Genomic DNA, 12,298 nt, shown 5'->3' on the forward strand with positions numbered 1-12,298 from the left:
CACCAAAAAGATCATACACCATGATCACCTGGGATTCATCTCAGGGATGCAAGGACTGTTTCACATTTGAAAGTCAATTAACATAATTCATTATATAAATAAAAGAACAGATAAAAACCATATGATCATAACAATAGATGTAGAGAAAAAAATTGGCATCATCCAGCACCCATTTATGAAGAAAACTCTCAACAAAATGAGAGTTGAAGGAAGTTTCTCAACATAGTCAAAACCATCTACCACAAGCTTATGGCAAGCATTATTTTCAATGGGGAAAAAATAAAAGCCTTGCCTCTAAGATCAGGGACAAGACAAGGTTGCCTACTCTCGCCACTTCAACAAAGTACCAAAAGTACTTGCATTGCAGTTAGGGAAAAATATATTAAGGGTAGCCAAATAGGAAAGAAAGATATCAAGTTCTCACTATTTGCAGATGAGATGATTCTATACTTAGAGAACCCTAAACCTTATACCAAAAAGCTTAAGAAGCAATAGATTTGTATTGTAAAGTGTCAGGTTACAAAATCAATACCAAAAAATCCATGGCTTTCCTATATGCAAATAAGAGAAGAAAGGGATACCAAAAAAACCAATCCCATTCACAATTTTGGCTCAGAAAATCAAGTCCCCTGAATCAGCTTTACTAAGGAGGTAAAGAATATGTACAAAGAAAAGCACAAAATGCTACTCCAAGAAATAAAAGAGGACATAACAAAATGGAGACACATTCCCTGATCATGTATTGAGAGAATTAGCATTGTCCATATGGCAATACTCCCCAAAAGCATTATAAAGATTCAGTGCAGTCCCTATAAGTATACCCATGACAATGAATCAAACACTCCTGGAATTCATGTGGAACAATAAACCTCCACAGATTAAAGCAATCCTTGGAAAAAATGGAGATGGTAGGCATCGCCTTACCCAACTTCAAACTGCACTAGCAAGCAAGTGGTAGTAATTAAAATAGCATGATATTGAAATAAAGACAGACCCACATACCAATGGAATAGAGTTGAATATTCAGACACACATCTTCCAATATATGATCCTTTAATATTTGATAAGGGAGGAAGAGATATGAAGTGGAGTAATGAAAGATCTAACAAGTAGTTCTGGGAGAACCAGATAGCTACACGCAAATAAATGAACTCAGACCTCTATCTAATGCCATACACAAAAGTCATATCAAAATGGATTAAAGATCTCAACATCAGACCCCAATCCATAAGGAACATACATGGAAGAAAATGTAGGCAAAACACTCCACTACATTGAAGTTAAAGGTATCTTTAAAGATTAAAGAACATTAACCAAGCAAGTGGAAACAAAGATAAACAAATGGGACAACATTAAACTAAGAAGCTCTGCACCTCAAAAGAAACATTTACTAAGATACAAAGACAGTCTATGTAATGGGAAAGGTTATTCACCCAATATCCTTCTGATAAGGGGTTAATATCAAAGATATACAAGGCACTGGCAGAACTTTACAAGATAAAAACTTCCAACTCCCTCAAAAACTGGGGAGGAAAAAATGAACAGAATCTTTCTCATAGAAGATACTTGAATGCTAGAAAGGCACATGAAAGAATGCTCTTCATTATTAATCATCAGATCATCAGGGAGATGCAAATTAAAATAACAATGAGATATCATCTCACACCACAGAGTGGCACACACCCAAAATAACAAGAACAACCAGTACTGGCGTGGATGCAGGGAGAAATAGTCTAATTTATTGCTGATGAGAATGTTGACTGGTCCAGCCTTTTTGGGAAAACAATATGAACATTCCTCAAAAAGCTAGATATTGAGCTCCCAGTTGACCCAGTAATATGACATCTGGGAATATACCCTTGGGTCCCTCAAACACACAGCAGAAACACCATCTACACGCATATGTTCATTGCAGCACTCACAATGGCCAGAATCTGGAAACAACCTGAGTGCCTGAGAACAGATGTATAGATAAAGAAACTATGGTGCAACTACACAGTGGAATACTATGCAGATGTTCAGAAAAATTAAGTCATGAAATTTGCCTACAGATGGATAGACATGGGGAATATCGTGCTGAGTTAAAATAGAATGACAGGGACAGATATAGAATGATTGCACTCCTTTGTGGTATATAATATATATACAATGGCACAGTGGGTAGGCTGTTTGCCTTGCATGCGGCCAACCCGGATTTGATTCCTCTGTCTCTCTCAAGGAGCCCAGCAAGCTACTGAGAGTATCCCGTCCACATGCCAGATCCTGGTAAGCTACCTGTGGCGTATCTAATATACCAAAAACGTAATAACAAGTCTCACAATGGAGACGTTACTGGTGCCTGCTTGAGCAAATCGATGAACAATGGGATGACAGTGCTACAGTGCATACACACACACACACACACATACATACATGTATAGTAGAAGACTGATATCCAAGGCCAGGTAAAACTCGGCCTAGGAGGACTGATCAATGGTTGTAATCTACCACAAGTATATGTGGGGCAAAGAGTAGGTAAGACAGAGAAGGTACCGGTATGAAAATAATAGTTCAAAATGATCACATTTGACAATAATTTTTAAAAGTAGGTAAAGGGATATACACAATAATCTTTCAGTATCTGTGTTGCAAACCACAATGCTCAAAAGGAGTGAGAGTGAGAGAGAGAGAGAGAGAGAGAGAGAGAGAGAGAGAGAGAGAGAGAGAGAATAGTGCCTGTCATAGAGGCAGGCTGGCGGCTGGTGGTGGGAGGAAAACTGGGGACACTGGTGCTGGAAAATGTACACTGGTGGAAGAATGGGTGTTGGAATTCTATGAATGAAACATAATCATGAACTGCCTTGTAAAGATCTATCTCACAGTGATTCAATAAAAATATCTTACAAAAAAAAAACCCAAACAAATATAAAGACAGTCTACTGAATGGGAGAAAATATTTGCATATCATACATGTGTCAAAATGCTATTATCCATGATATAGAAATATGTCAAAGCTAAATGAACAAAAAAGTTCCTCTAGTGTAAAATATTTCCATATTAAACCTCTTGTCAACCAACAAGAAATAAATTCTCAATAGAAATAAATTTTTACACAACGATCAAGCATGTTTGATCCTTGTATGATTGTAACCCAAACATGAAAGCTTGTAACTATCTCATGGTGATTACCTAATATTTTTTTAAAAAGAAAGAAATTTTCAAAAGGAAAAGATTTTCCTGGCAAAATTAACCAACTAATGGCATGATCTCTTGTTTTATAATATTTGGTTGACCTTGAATATTAACATTGGAGATGTTATAATGGCATTTCTCTAGTCTATATTTTATGCATCATAAGATATAGATTCCATTTGAGAAATCATAGAGAACTGATATACCGGGAAATTTTAGGATATAAAATACATTATGTAACTGCCTCTTGCTAATTATGGATCCATCAATCTTTTTATTTTGTTAAAGTTTTCATTTTTGAGTTACATCTGGAAGTGTGCAGGACTTACTCCTAATTCTCTGCTCAGGGATCACTTCTAGATCACTCAGGGGATAATATTGGGTCCTGGGGATTAAACCTCAGTTAACCACTTACCCTACACTAGCTGCTATAGTTTCAATATAATCCATCAATCTACATTTTTTATGATGTGGATGAACTATCCAATTCCCCAAATTAACTAACTGAAAGAGTACTTAGAGATGGAAAAGCAAGTTTACAGTTTTTTTATGTATATTGTGTTCTCAGCAAATAGTGATACTTTAACACATACCAATTTGACTATGTTCTATCACTAAACAAGGAAAATCTCTCTTTGAACCTACACTTTCTATTTTATAATACCATTGGGCACACCCAAAAATAACAAAAGCCTATATTCCAGGTAACAGAAATAAACCTGGGAAAACAGAAGCCCATTAACAGGCTGATTCTTCACATCCATATACTTTATAAATTCTTACCCTCAGGGGTTTAAACCACTATTCTCATTATGTTTACCCTCTCTACCTCAACAGAGTATAAGAGAAACCGATAAACTAGTAGAAGTCAGCAGTGAGGAAATCCTTTGCCATCCTGCAAAGAAAGGACTATGGACTATATGATGACTACAATTTCTCCCTGAGAGCTAAACTGGGATTGGAGGGATGTTCTTCTTCTACTGAGGCAACATGTGATTGGTGCCTCACTTAAAATAAATTAATTTCCATTTTACTTAATAGACTCTAGTGGGAGCATGTTTAAAGTTAATTGTGTACACAGCACTACCACAGGGTCCGCTATCAATAAACTGAGACAATCCGGTATGTAGACCTGGAATACTGGTGATTAGACTTCTGGCTCCTGATACATTCCCCAAGGACAGACTATATTATGAGTTACTTCTGGCCCTTCCCTCATGGAACTTATCACTGCCTTTTGAGGATCTTCTTATTTGAATTTATTCAATACTATAAAGACCATTGAATTATGTAAGTCAACAGAGAGATTGGCTAACTTAACATAGCAGCTACCAAGTTCATTGGTGGTACCTCACCAATTCTGATGTGGCCATGTCAAAATACCACAAGAAAGCGAGATCTGGGTAGGTCATTTCAAAGACAGTAGCGAGTCATAAGACTGCCTCGGAGGAGAGAGGAAAAGTAGAGAAAAGTAGAGGTCAGAACACAAAATTCCCCCTAATCCATCCATCAGGAAGGTGTGGCTTTGTAGCACCAGATCTAAGAATAAAACTTATTTAGTGTAGTATAATAAAAAGATAAGTACAATACTTCCTGTCAACTTCAAAAGCAGAAAGGGAATAACAATCCAATAGAGGACATCCCCCTGAGTGACAAATTATAACAGAAGCAGAGCCAGAAATAGAGTTTCTGATTTAAACAGTAAACCATGCTGCCTTTTATAGAGTATATGAATGAATTTGGCAAGAGCAGCTAATTAATTATAGCTGATTAGTCTATCAAGTCTCTTGGTAGAATAAGCAAAACATGAACTTTTTATAATTATTTGGAGTCAATGTACTTGAAATGTAATTCATTCCATCCATGAAGATTACATATTCTCAAGGCTTAGGATGTTTTCTAAAGTTTCACCCTTTAATTTCAGATACTGTTACCTTGAGAATTTAATTTATAACTTACTACAAGTAGAGGCGAGAACATTTTAAACGTGCCGTAAATACAGGAAACCATGATGTAGCTTCTATTTTATGCTGGGTTTGTGGAAATGCAAAGTCTGAGACAACAAATATTCAGCAATAATTAAAATAGATATTCTAGAAATGTACCAACCTTCAGGATCCAGTAGCTTCTCTATGCCTAACTGATGTTTGGCAATGTTGAATGCATGTTCCAGACGTTGTGTGGCTGACTGCAGACCAGCCACACTATTCCAATCAAACAGGTCTGGCCTGAAAAAAGATGCACATGCAAGGAAACATATTAAACAATTTTTGGAAAGTGCCATGAGATTCAGTTCTGTTTTTTGACTGACAGCCCATGCCCACCCTTAGTCCTTAAGATTTGTGCATTAACTCTCAGTAACATGTCTCATTTACTTATTTATTTTTTCTTTTGGGGCTGGAGCGATAGCGCAGCAGGCAGGGCATTTGACTTATATGCGGCTGACACGGGTTCAATTCCTCTGCTCCTCTTCAACAAGCTACCGAGAGTATCTTGCCCGTGCAGCAGAGTCTGGCAAGCTACCCATGGTGTATTCGATATGCCAAAAACAGTAACAACAAGTCTCGTGATGGAGATGTTACTGGTGCCTGCTTAAGCAAATCGATGAGCAATGGGATGACAATGACAGTGACAGTGATCTTTTTGGGTCACATCCGGCAATATACAGGGGTCACTCCTGGCTCTGCACTCAGGAATTACCCCGGCAGTGCTCAGGGGACCATATGGGATGCTGGGAATCGAACCCGGGTCAGCCATGTGCAAGAAAAACGCCCTACCCACTATGCTATCTCTCAAGCCCCACACTTCTCATTTAAAAACTCACATTTTTAACTGAGTCCTAAGGAAAACAAAGGACAAATTATTCTATCTATTCCAAGCAACAAAAGTATGTTCATCTCATGAATTTATATACTCGTCATTTGCTGAGAAGTTTGATTTTACAAGTCTGGTCCAGACCTCTTCCTTGAAGTCCAGACTCTAATGTTGCCGGCTGTCTCTCTGTCTCCAATATTCACAAGACTCTAACCTTCAAAACTGAGCTGACACTCGACTCGCCCCCACTGCCTCCTCCAAACCCAGCACTCCCTTGCAGTTCTTCCCTCTTCAAATATCAAGTTCATGTTCATATTTTAATGAACATGAGAAAACTTGGGGCCGACACTGATGAGTTTTTTCCCTCATGGGGGAGGTATATCCAGAATTTGGTCACTCTGTGTCATCACCTTAATCTTGTTTCACCTTGCATGATTTCTTCTCTTAGTTCTCTCTTTCTTTCCCTTACTCACACCCTGATCCTTGACTTTCTATTCACATCACAGCTGCTGAAATAATCTGCTAAAATTATTAATGGTTTCTCATTTCCCTCCTATCAGGGAGGTAAAATTCACCTATTTTAGTGTGAACTACTAAGGACCAACATGGCCTGGCTCTCTATCAACTCTGATTTTATGTCTTCCCTCTCCTCACATTCTACAATCAGATGAGTTTCCTGCATTTGTTTATCCTTCTGCTTGGAATTCTGTCCCCAACTCTCCATATGACCCATATATTGCCATGGTGCCACCTTCCCTTTGGAGCTTCACTCAAAACTTAACATTACTGGCAGTTTTTCCCGGCCTTCTCCCTTATCCCAAATTTCCTAGTCTCACATCAAAATTATACATAAACATCGCTACTACATATTTATATATGGATGACAGATATATAAATAAATGTTGGCTACTCAGAGAACAAACAAGAATTTTAAGAGCAATAGCACAGCAAGTAGGACATTTGCCTTGCACGCGGCCAACCAGGGTTCGATTCCTCCATCCCTCTCGGAGAGCCTGGAAAGCTACTGAGAGTATCCCACCCGCACGGCAGAGCCTGGCAAGCTACCTGTGGCATATTCAATATGCCAAAAACAGTAACAACAAGTCTCACAATGGAGATGTTACTGGTGCCCATTTGAGCAAATCGAGGAACAATGGGACTACAGTGCTACAGTGCTATCAAGACAATGGTTCATTTTTTTTGAATCACGAAGGATTGTAGAGAAACACAAAGGAGACAGTACTTAATGAATAAGGAAAATTATGTAGGTAAATTAAATTCCAAACATGAACAAGATGTAAGACTTAATGCAATCTGAAGATGTCAAAGAGTCTTAAGTGGTTTTGATTAAGAATATTTGAGGACAGACTTCTAAATTATGTTCTCAGTATGAATATTTGAGAATTTATCTTTTTTTAATTTTTATTAGTGAATCACCATGAGGTACAGTTACAAACTTATAAACTTTCAGGTTTGTATTTCGTTTACAGCCCTCAACCAGTGCCCATTCTCCTACACCAATGTTTCCAGTATCCCTCCCACCATCCCCACCCTGCCTCTGCGGCAGGGCATTCCTTTTTGTTCTCTCTCCTGTTGGATGTTGTAGTTTGCAATAGAGGTATTGAGTGGCCATCATGTTCGGTCTATAGTCTACTTTCGGCATGCAGCTTTCAACCCGAGTGGGTCCTCCCAACTTTCTCTACTAGGTGTTCCCTTCTCTATCTCTGCTGCCTTTTTCCCCAGCATGTGAGGCCAGATTCCAGGCTGTGGGGCAGACCCCCTGGTTCTTATCTCTACTAGTCTTGGGTTTTAGTCTCCCATTCTGATACTTCATAGAGAACCAAAATTTTTAGAATAGGAAAAAGTCTGTGCTAAGTCAAGGCATTCAGACTAGAGTCCATGGGAAGATCCAAACATCAAGTGGTGGAAGACATTGTTCTGAGTGGGGCTTTGAGAAAAGGCCTTCGAGAAAGGCCTAGGCAGCTATGGAACACCTGATGGTCTCACTCATTTGTGGAATATGAGGAAAAAGCAAGACAATGAACAATTCTCAGTGACAACAATCCTGAGATAGAGTCAATGCTACTGTGATTTGAGAATGCTGGGGGAGCAGCAGTGCACAGGGAAAATATTGGGGCTAATGTCAAAACAAAACTAAATTTTCTTCAAAAACAAACATTTTCTCCAATGACAAGGGGAACCATTCATTCAGTGGGTCTTCACTTTCTCTGGACCACAGAATAACACCTGAAAATCTGAGTCATTGATGTTTAATGACTGCTCCTTTCTTTAAATAAACTTAACTTACAAACAATTTTAAGACTAGGGGTCTCTTGGTGGACTCCTGCTTAAGAAAGCACGGAGGGACAAAAGTGCCAAACATGGGCTAAGCTGGAAACTCTGAAACCCTATTTCAAAAGAAAGATACAATATTTTCTTATTTCTCATTTCCTTTACTCTCGCCCTACCTTGATTTATTTACCAGATTTTATGCGGTTTTAAAGGAAATGCATATACTCCAGTCACTCAAAACAGCAAAAAAACTTGTAGAAACAAAAACAAGGACAATTTGGGAACTGCTTGTCGTTGCAGAAACAGAAATTAAAATGAATTTTGAAACTATCTCAGGGAAGTTTTCACATTACCACAAAACCTATGTTCCTCTTCAATTCTTTATCACAAGGCAATGGGAGTAGGAAAGAGAAGAACAGAATATAGAATGTAGGTGCAGGAAACCAACTTTTTCACTGAAGGTACAATAAGCAAGGCTAAAATTGATATGAAGGGGAAAAAAGAACTTAATTGCTTTTGTGTTCTAACCCATTTAATTTCAGCTCTTTGGCTTCTCCTTGGCCACTAACTAATAACCTATGTGAGGCTTTATCTTATCTAAGTCGTGTAATCATTTGAGCTTCAGTGTTTTCATTTTTAAGAGAAGGAACAGTACTGAATGGCCTTTGAGGTCTCTTCTAGCATTAAAATTAATCCACTTAATTGTTTTAACTCATTAAAATTCATAATCATTTAACATTTTAAATCACTATGATTATCAAATGCATTGAGAATTGTAAAACAAGCTGGCTTTAGAGAAAAGCCACATACTTGCTCCCATGCTAATCTGCACCAGAACTCATAAATACGAATCATAACCCAGGATCACCAGCCTTTTGAGGGAACTGACATCAGGAATAGGACACCAGAAGGCCTCTGTATACTTGAACTCTAGATCTACAGCTTATTAATCAAAAGTTCTTAGGTAAATTACATAACCTCTCCAGGTCTCCGTTTTTCAATTAGTCAAATAAGGATAATGATGTATCCTTTATCAGGAGAAACAGATGAGCTACTTCACCTAGAAAGTACCCACAAAATAACGACGGCTGAAAAAATGAATTTTCATTAGTGCTGTGCTCTAAAATTGTATTTGTCAAATAACAAGAAATTATTTCCAATTTGCAGACTTAAGCTGAGACCACCTATACTTACAGCACAGATACACATGTCATAAACCCAGTTGATGCTATTATAATAATATAATGAACAAAATGGGAAGTGTCAAGAGGGGGGTGTCAATGTGCCAGTGTGTCGAGTTTCTCATCTTTCCTCTCACGTAGTCCATCTTGTCTAAACTTAATGGAAAATGGTATTTCGCTATCACTTAAAGGAAGACAGACAACAATTATATGAATAAAGTGAGTATAATTTAATACTAATATGAGAAACCAGATGGGGCTGAGGGTAATATCTGTGAGCTTCACATTAAAGAGAAAATCCATATAATTTAAGGGACAAATTGAACCGGAAATAAAATATACACAATTATGCAAACCCTTCATAGAATAAACATCGTTTTTGTAAGTGATAAGCTCTAGTTGCACGAGATAAGGTGGAATAGAGGTCATGAAAATACATTTTTTTCCCTCTGCTCCCCTCTCTAATGTCTGATTATTTTTTAATCATGGGCTCTGCTACTGCTCTGGTCAAAATGAACTAGGAAAATAATTCATTGGCACTTTATATAATATGCATATTTTGAGCAGATTTCTAATCACTTGCTTTCCCATAAAAGGAGAATCCAGCTCCCTTTAAAATGCACTGGAGTGGTGCCTGCGTTTTAAAAGAAGAAAACTTTTCACTGACTCTAAATTAAGATGTAATTTATCCTTAAACAGATGTAAAGCCACCAGTATCTGAAACTCTGCCGAGGATCTTGGTGAATCCCAGTGCTCTACATTAAGTGCCTGCCTTTGTCCTATAGGGCTTAGTCATTCAATTACTGAAAGCAAGTCACTTCGGGACACTCCTAAGTATGCCAAGGACAATCACCTTGGAACAGCAACTAGCACCATTTTATTTCTTTAGCTAGACAGTCTAAACATCTGTCAAAGGCAAAAAAAAAGTGGGCGATGACTCATGAAAGAGCATTATTGACTGTGAGGGAACTCCTGAAAAGTTACCCTTTTTTGTGTAACAAGCTAGTTACTGGTGAGTCATTCAATTATTGGCAAGCAAGGACCTGTAAGTGAGGCTTTATTAGAGAGAGTCGGGCAGATGCAGAGGGCAGTCTGGCTATGTTTCCTGTATTAGAAGTACATTCAGAAATCCTGGGAGAGAATATTAACTAATGGGGGGTGTATGAACACGCTTGCGGGACTGAAGGGTTCCACTTGGTTCAAGAGCCACGTAGGAGCAGGAAACGTGCTCCTGGATAATTCTGTTCCTCTGTAAATGTGTGCCTGGACTGCAGGATGCAAATGCCCAGGCCCTTGCTGGGAAGTGTGTGTGTCAGAATGAGCTCTGACTTAAAAATGCAGCATCAATGTCTCTTTTCCTTCTCATCTGGCTGTATGAAAGCCATGGAGTGTTCTTTTGTCCCGTCACACTTATGAAAAACAACATGTTCACATTGCTTAACATGCCAATCGAGTGCATGCCTGCCTCCTTTTGAAATTTAGGTTGCTGAGTCATTCACCTGGAAACTCAGTCTGGATGGGGTTAATTAAACCCAGCTGGAGCAAGACAGCTGCAGGGATGCTGGCTTAGAAAGCGTTTGCTTGCACATACCAGTCTAACTAGAAGGCAAATTTATATTCTGAACTTTTGGAGATGCAAAATTGGCATAAGACATTAGCCTTGTGAATAGAAGAAAAATCAAAGTGAGGAAAGATAGGCTGCCATGGAAATCAGGGGAAATTCAGTCCAGTCCATGAGGGAAAGTGTCTGGGAGACTGGGCTAGGTAAGAAATGAATAGTGTCCCCTCTGCTCCTTAATGACTATGATCTGGGAGGTCTATTAACCCATTTTGGCACCCAGAGACTTATAGAAATGCATCTAGAATGTGAGCTAAGCTACGACCGCATGCCACCCGGGGAGGGGGAAGGATTTTCTCTCCTAATGCTTTCTTTCTACAGGGATGATAGCAGCAACAGGAGCAGCAGTGCCCACGTGGCATCTGCCATTTTCTAAGACTCACAACCCAGAGGTACTTGCTTGTCGTGACTTGGCGCACAAGAGATCATGGGATGGGGGTGTTACCAGCACGCCCTCGGCCCAGATGAGATCCGGAGAAGATCCAGAGCGACACAGCCCCTCTGCTCCTTAAAGACTATGATCTTGGAGGTCTACTAACCCATTTCGGCACCCAGAGACTTATAGAAATGCATCTAGACTGTAAACTGAGCTAAAACAACAGAAATCCAAAACCTTGCGGCCGCTATTGCGGCCTCGCAAGCTCCTATAATCTTCATTCTCAGCAATGGAAAACGAACTATCAAATAATGCCTTTTCAGCAGGTTTGATTATTGGGGGGAAATTCCAAATAATAACAGTCAGTTCTCTGTTGAAATACCGAACGTATCCAAAGTATAAAGAGAATAAAGTGAAGATCATTGGCCACTCAGGTGCAGTGGCAGGGGCGGGGGAGGAAGCTATTTTGGGGTTCTTGGTGGGGGAACAGGTGTACTGGTGAAGGGATGGGGGTTTGATCATTTTATGACTGATACTTAAACCTGAAAGCTTTGTAACTTTTGTCATGGTGATTCAATACAATAAAATTCTAAAAAAAAGAAATGAATAGTGTACTTTACATATACTTATAAACATGTTTACATGTGTTGATATATAAACCATATATGGACTTACGTTCTTTTGCTTTCCCTTGAACTGTTGCCAGTACACTTGCAGAAGAAAGCAAACAACTATTTCATCATCTTAGCAAACATATAGTTTTTGGAATAGAGTTAGGTTCAGTTCTCTACATGTCTTTCTCAACCAGGACCCGAAGGGGTTGTTCAAGGGAGTCACAAAGGAAAA

General features: G+C 38.9%; 1 protein-coding gene across 1 annotated transcript in view; it reads right to left on the reverse strand.

The window, feature by feature from the left end:
• Positions 1–12,298, reverse strand: part of DMD (dystrophin) — a 2,715,231-nt gene that overhangs the window by 1,838,610 nt on the left and 864,323 nt on the right. The window contains exon 8 of the mRNA XM_055122927.1: positions 5,281–5,399. Coding sequence (XP_054978902.1) covers positions 5,281–5,399 — 119 coding nt within the window. The remainder of the gene's footprint in view (positions 1–5,280; positions 5,400–12,298) is intronic.

The sequence above is a fragment of the Sorex araneus genome, chromosome X (genome assembly GCF_027595985.1).
Source record: "Sorex araneus isolate mSorAra2 chromosome X, mSorAra2.pri, whole genome shotgun sequence".
Lineage (NCBI taxonomy): Eukaryota > Metazoa > Chordata > Mammalia > Eulipotyphla > Soricidae > Sorex > Sorex araneus.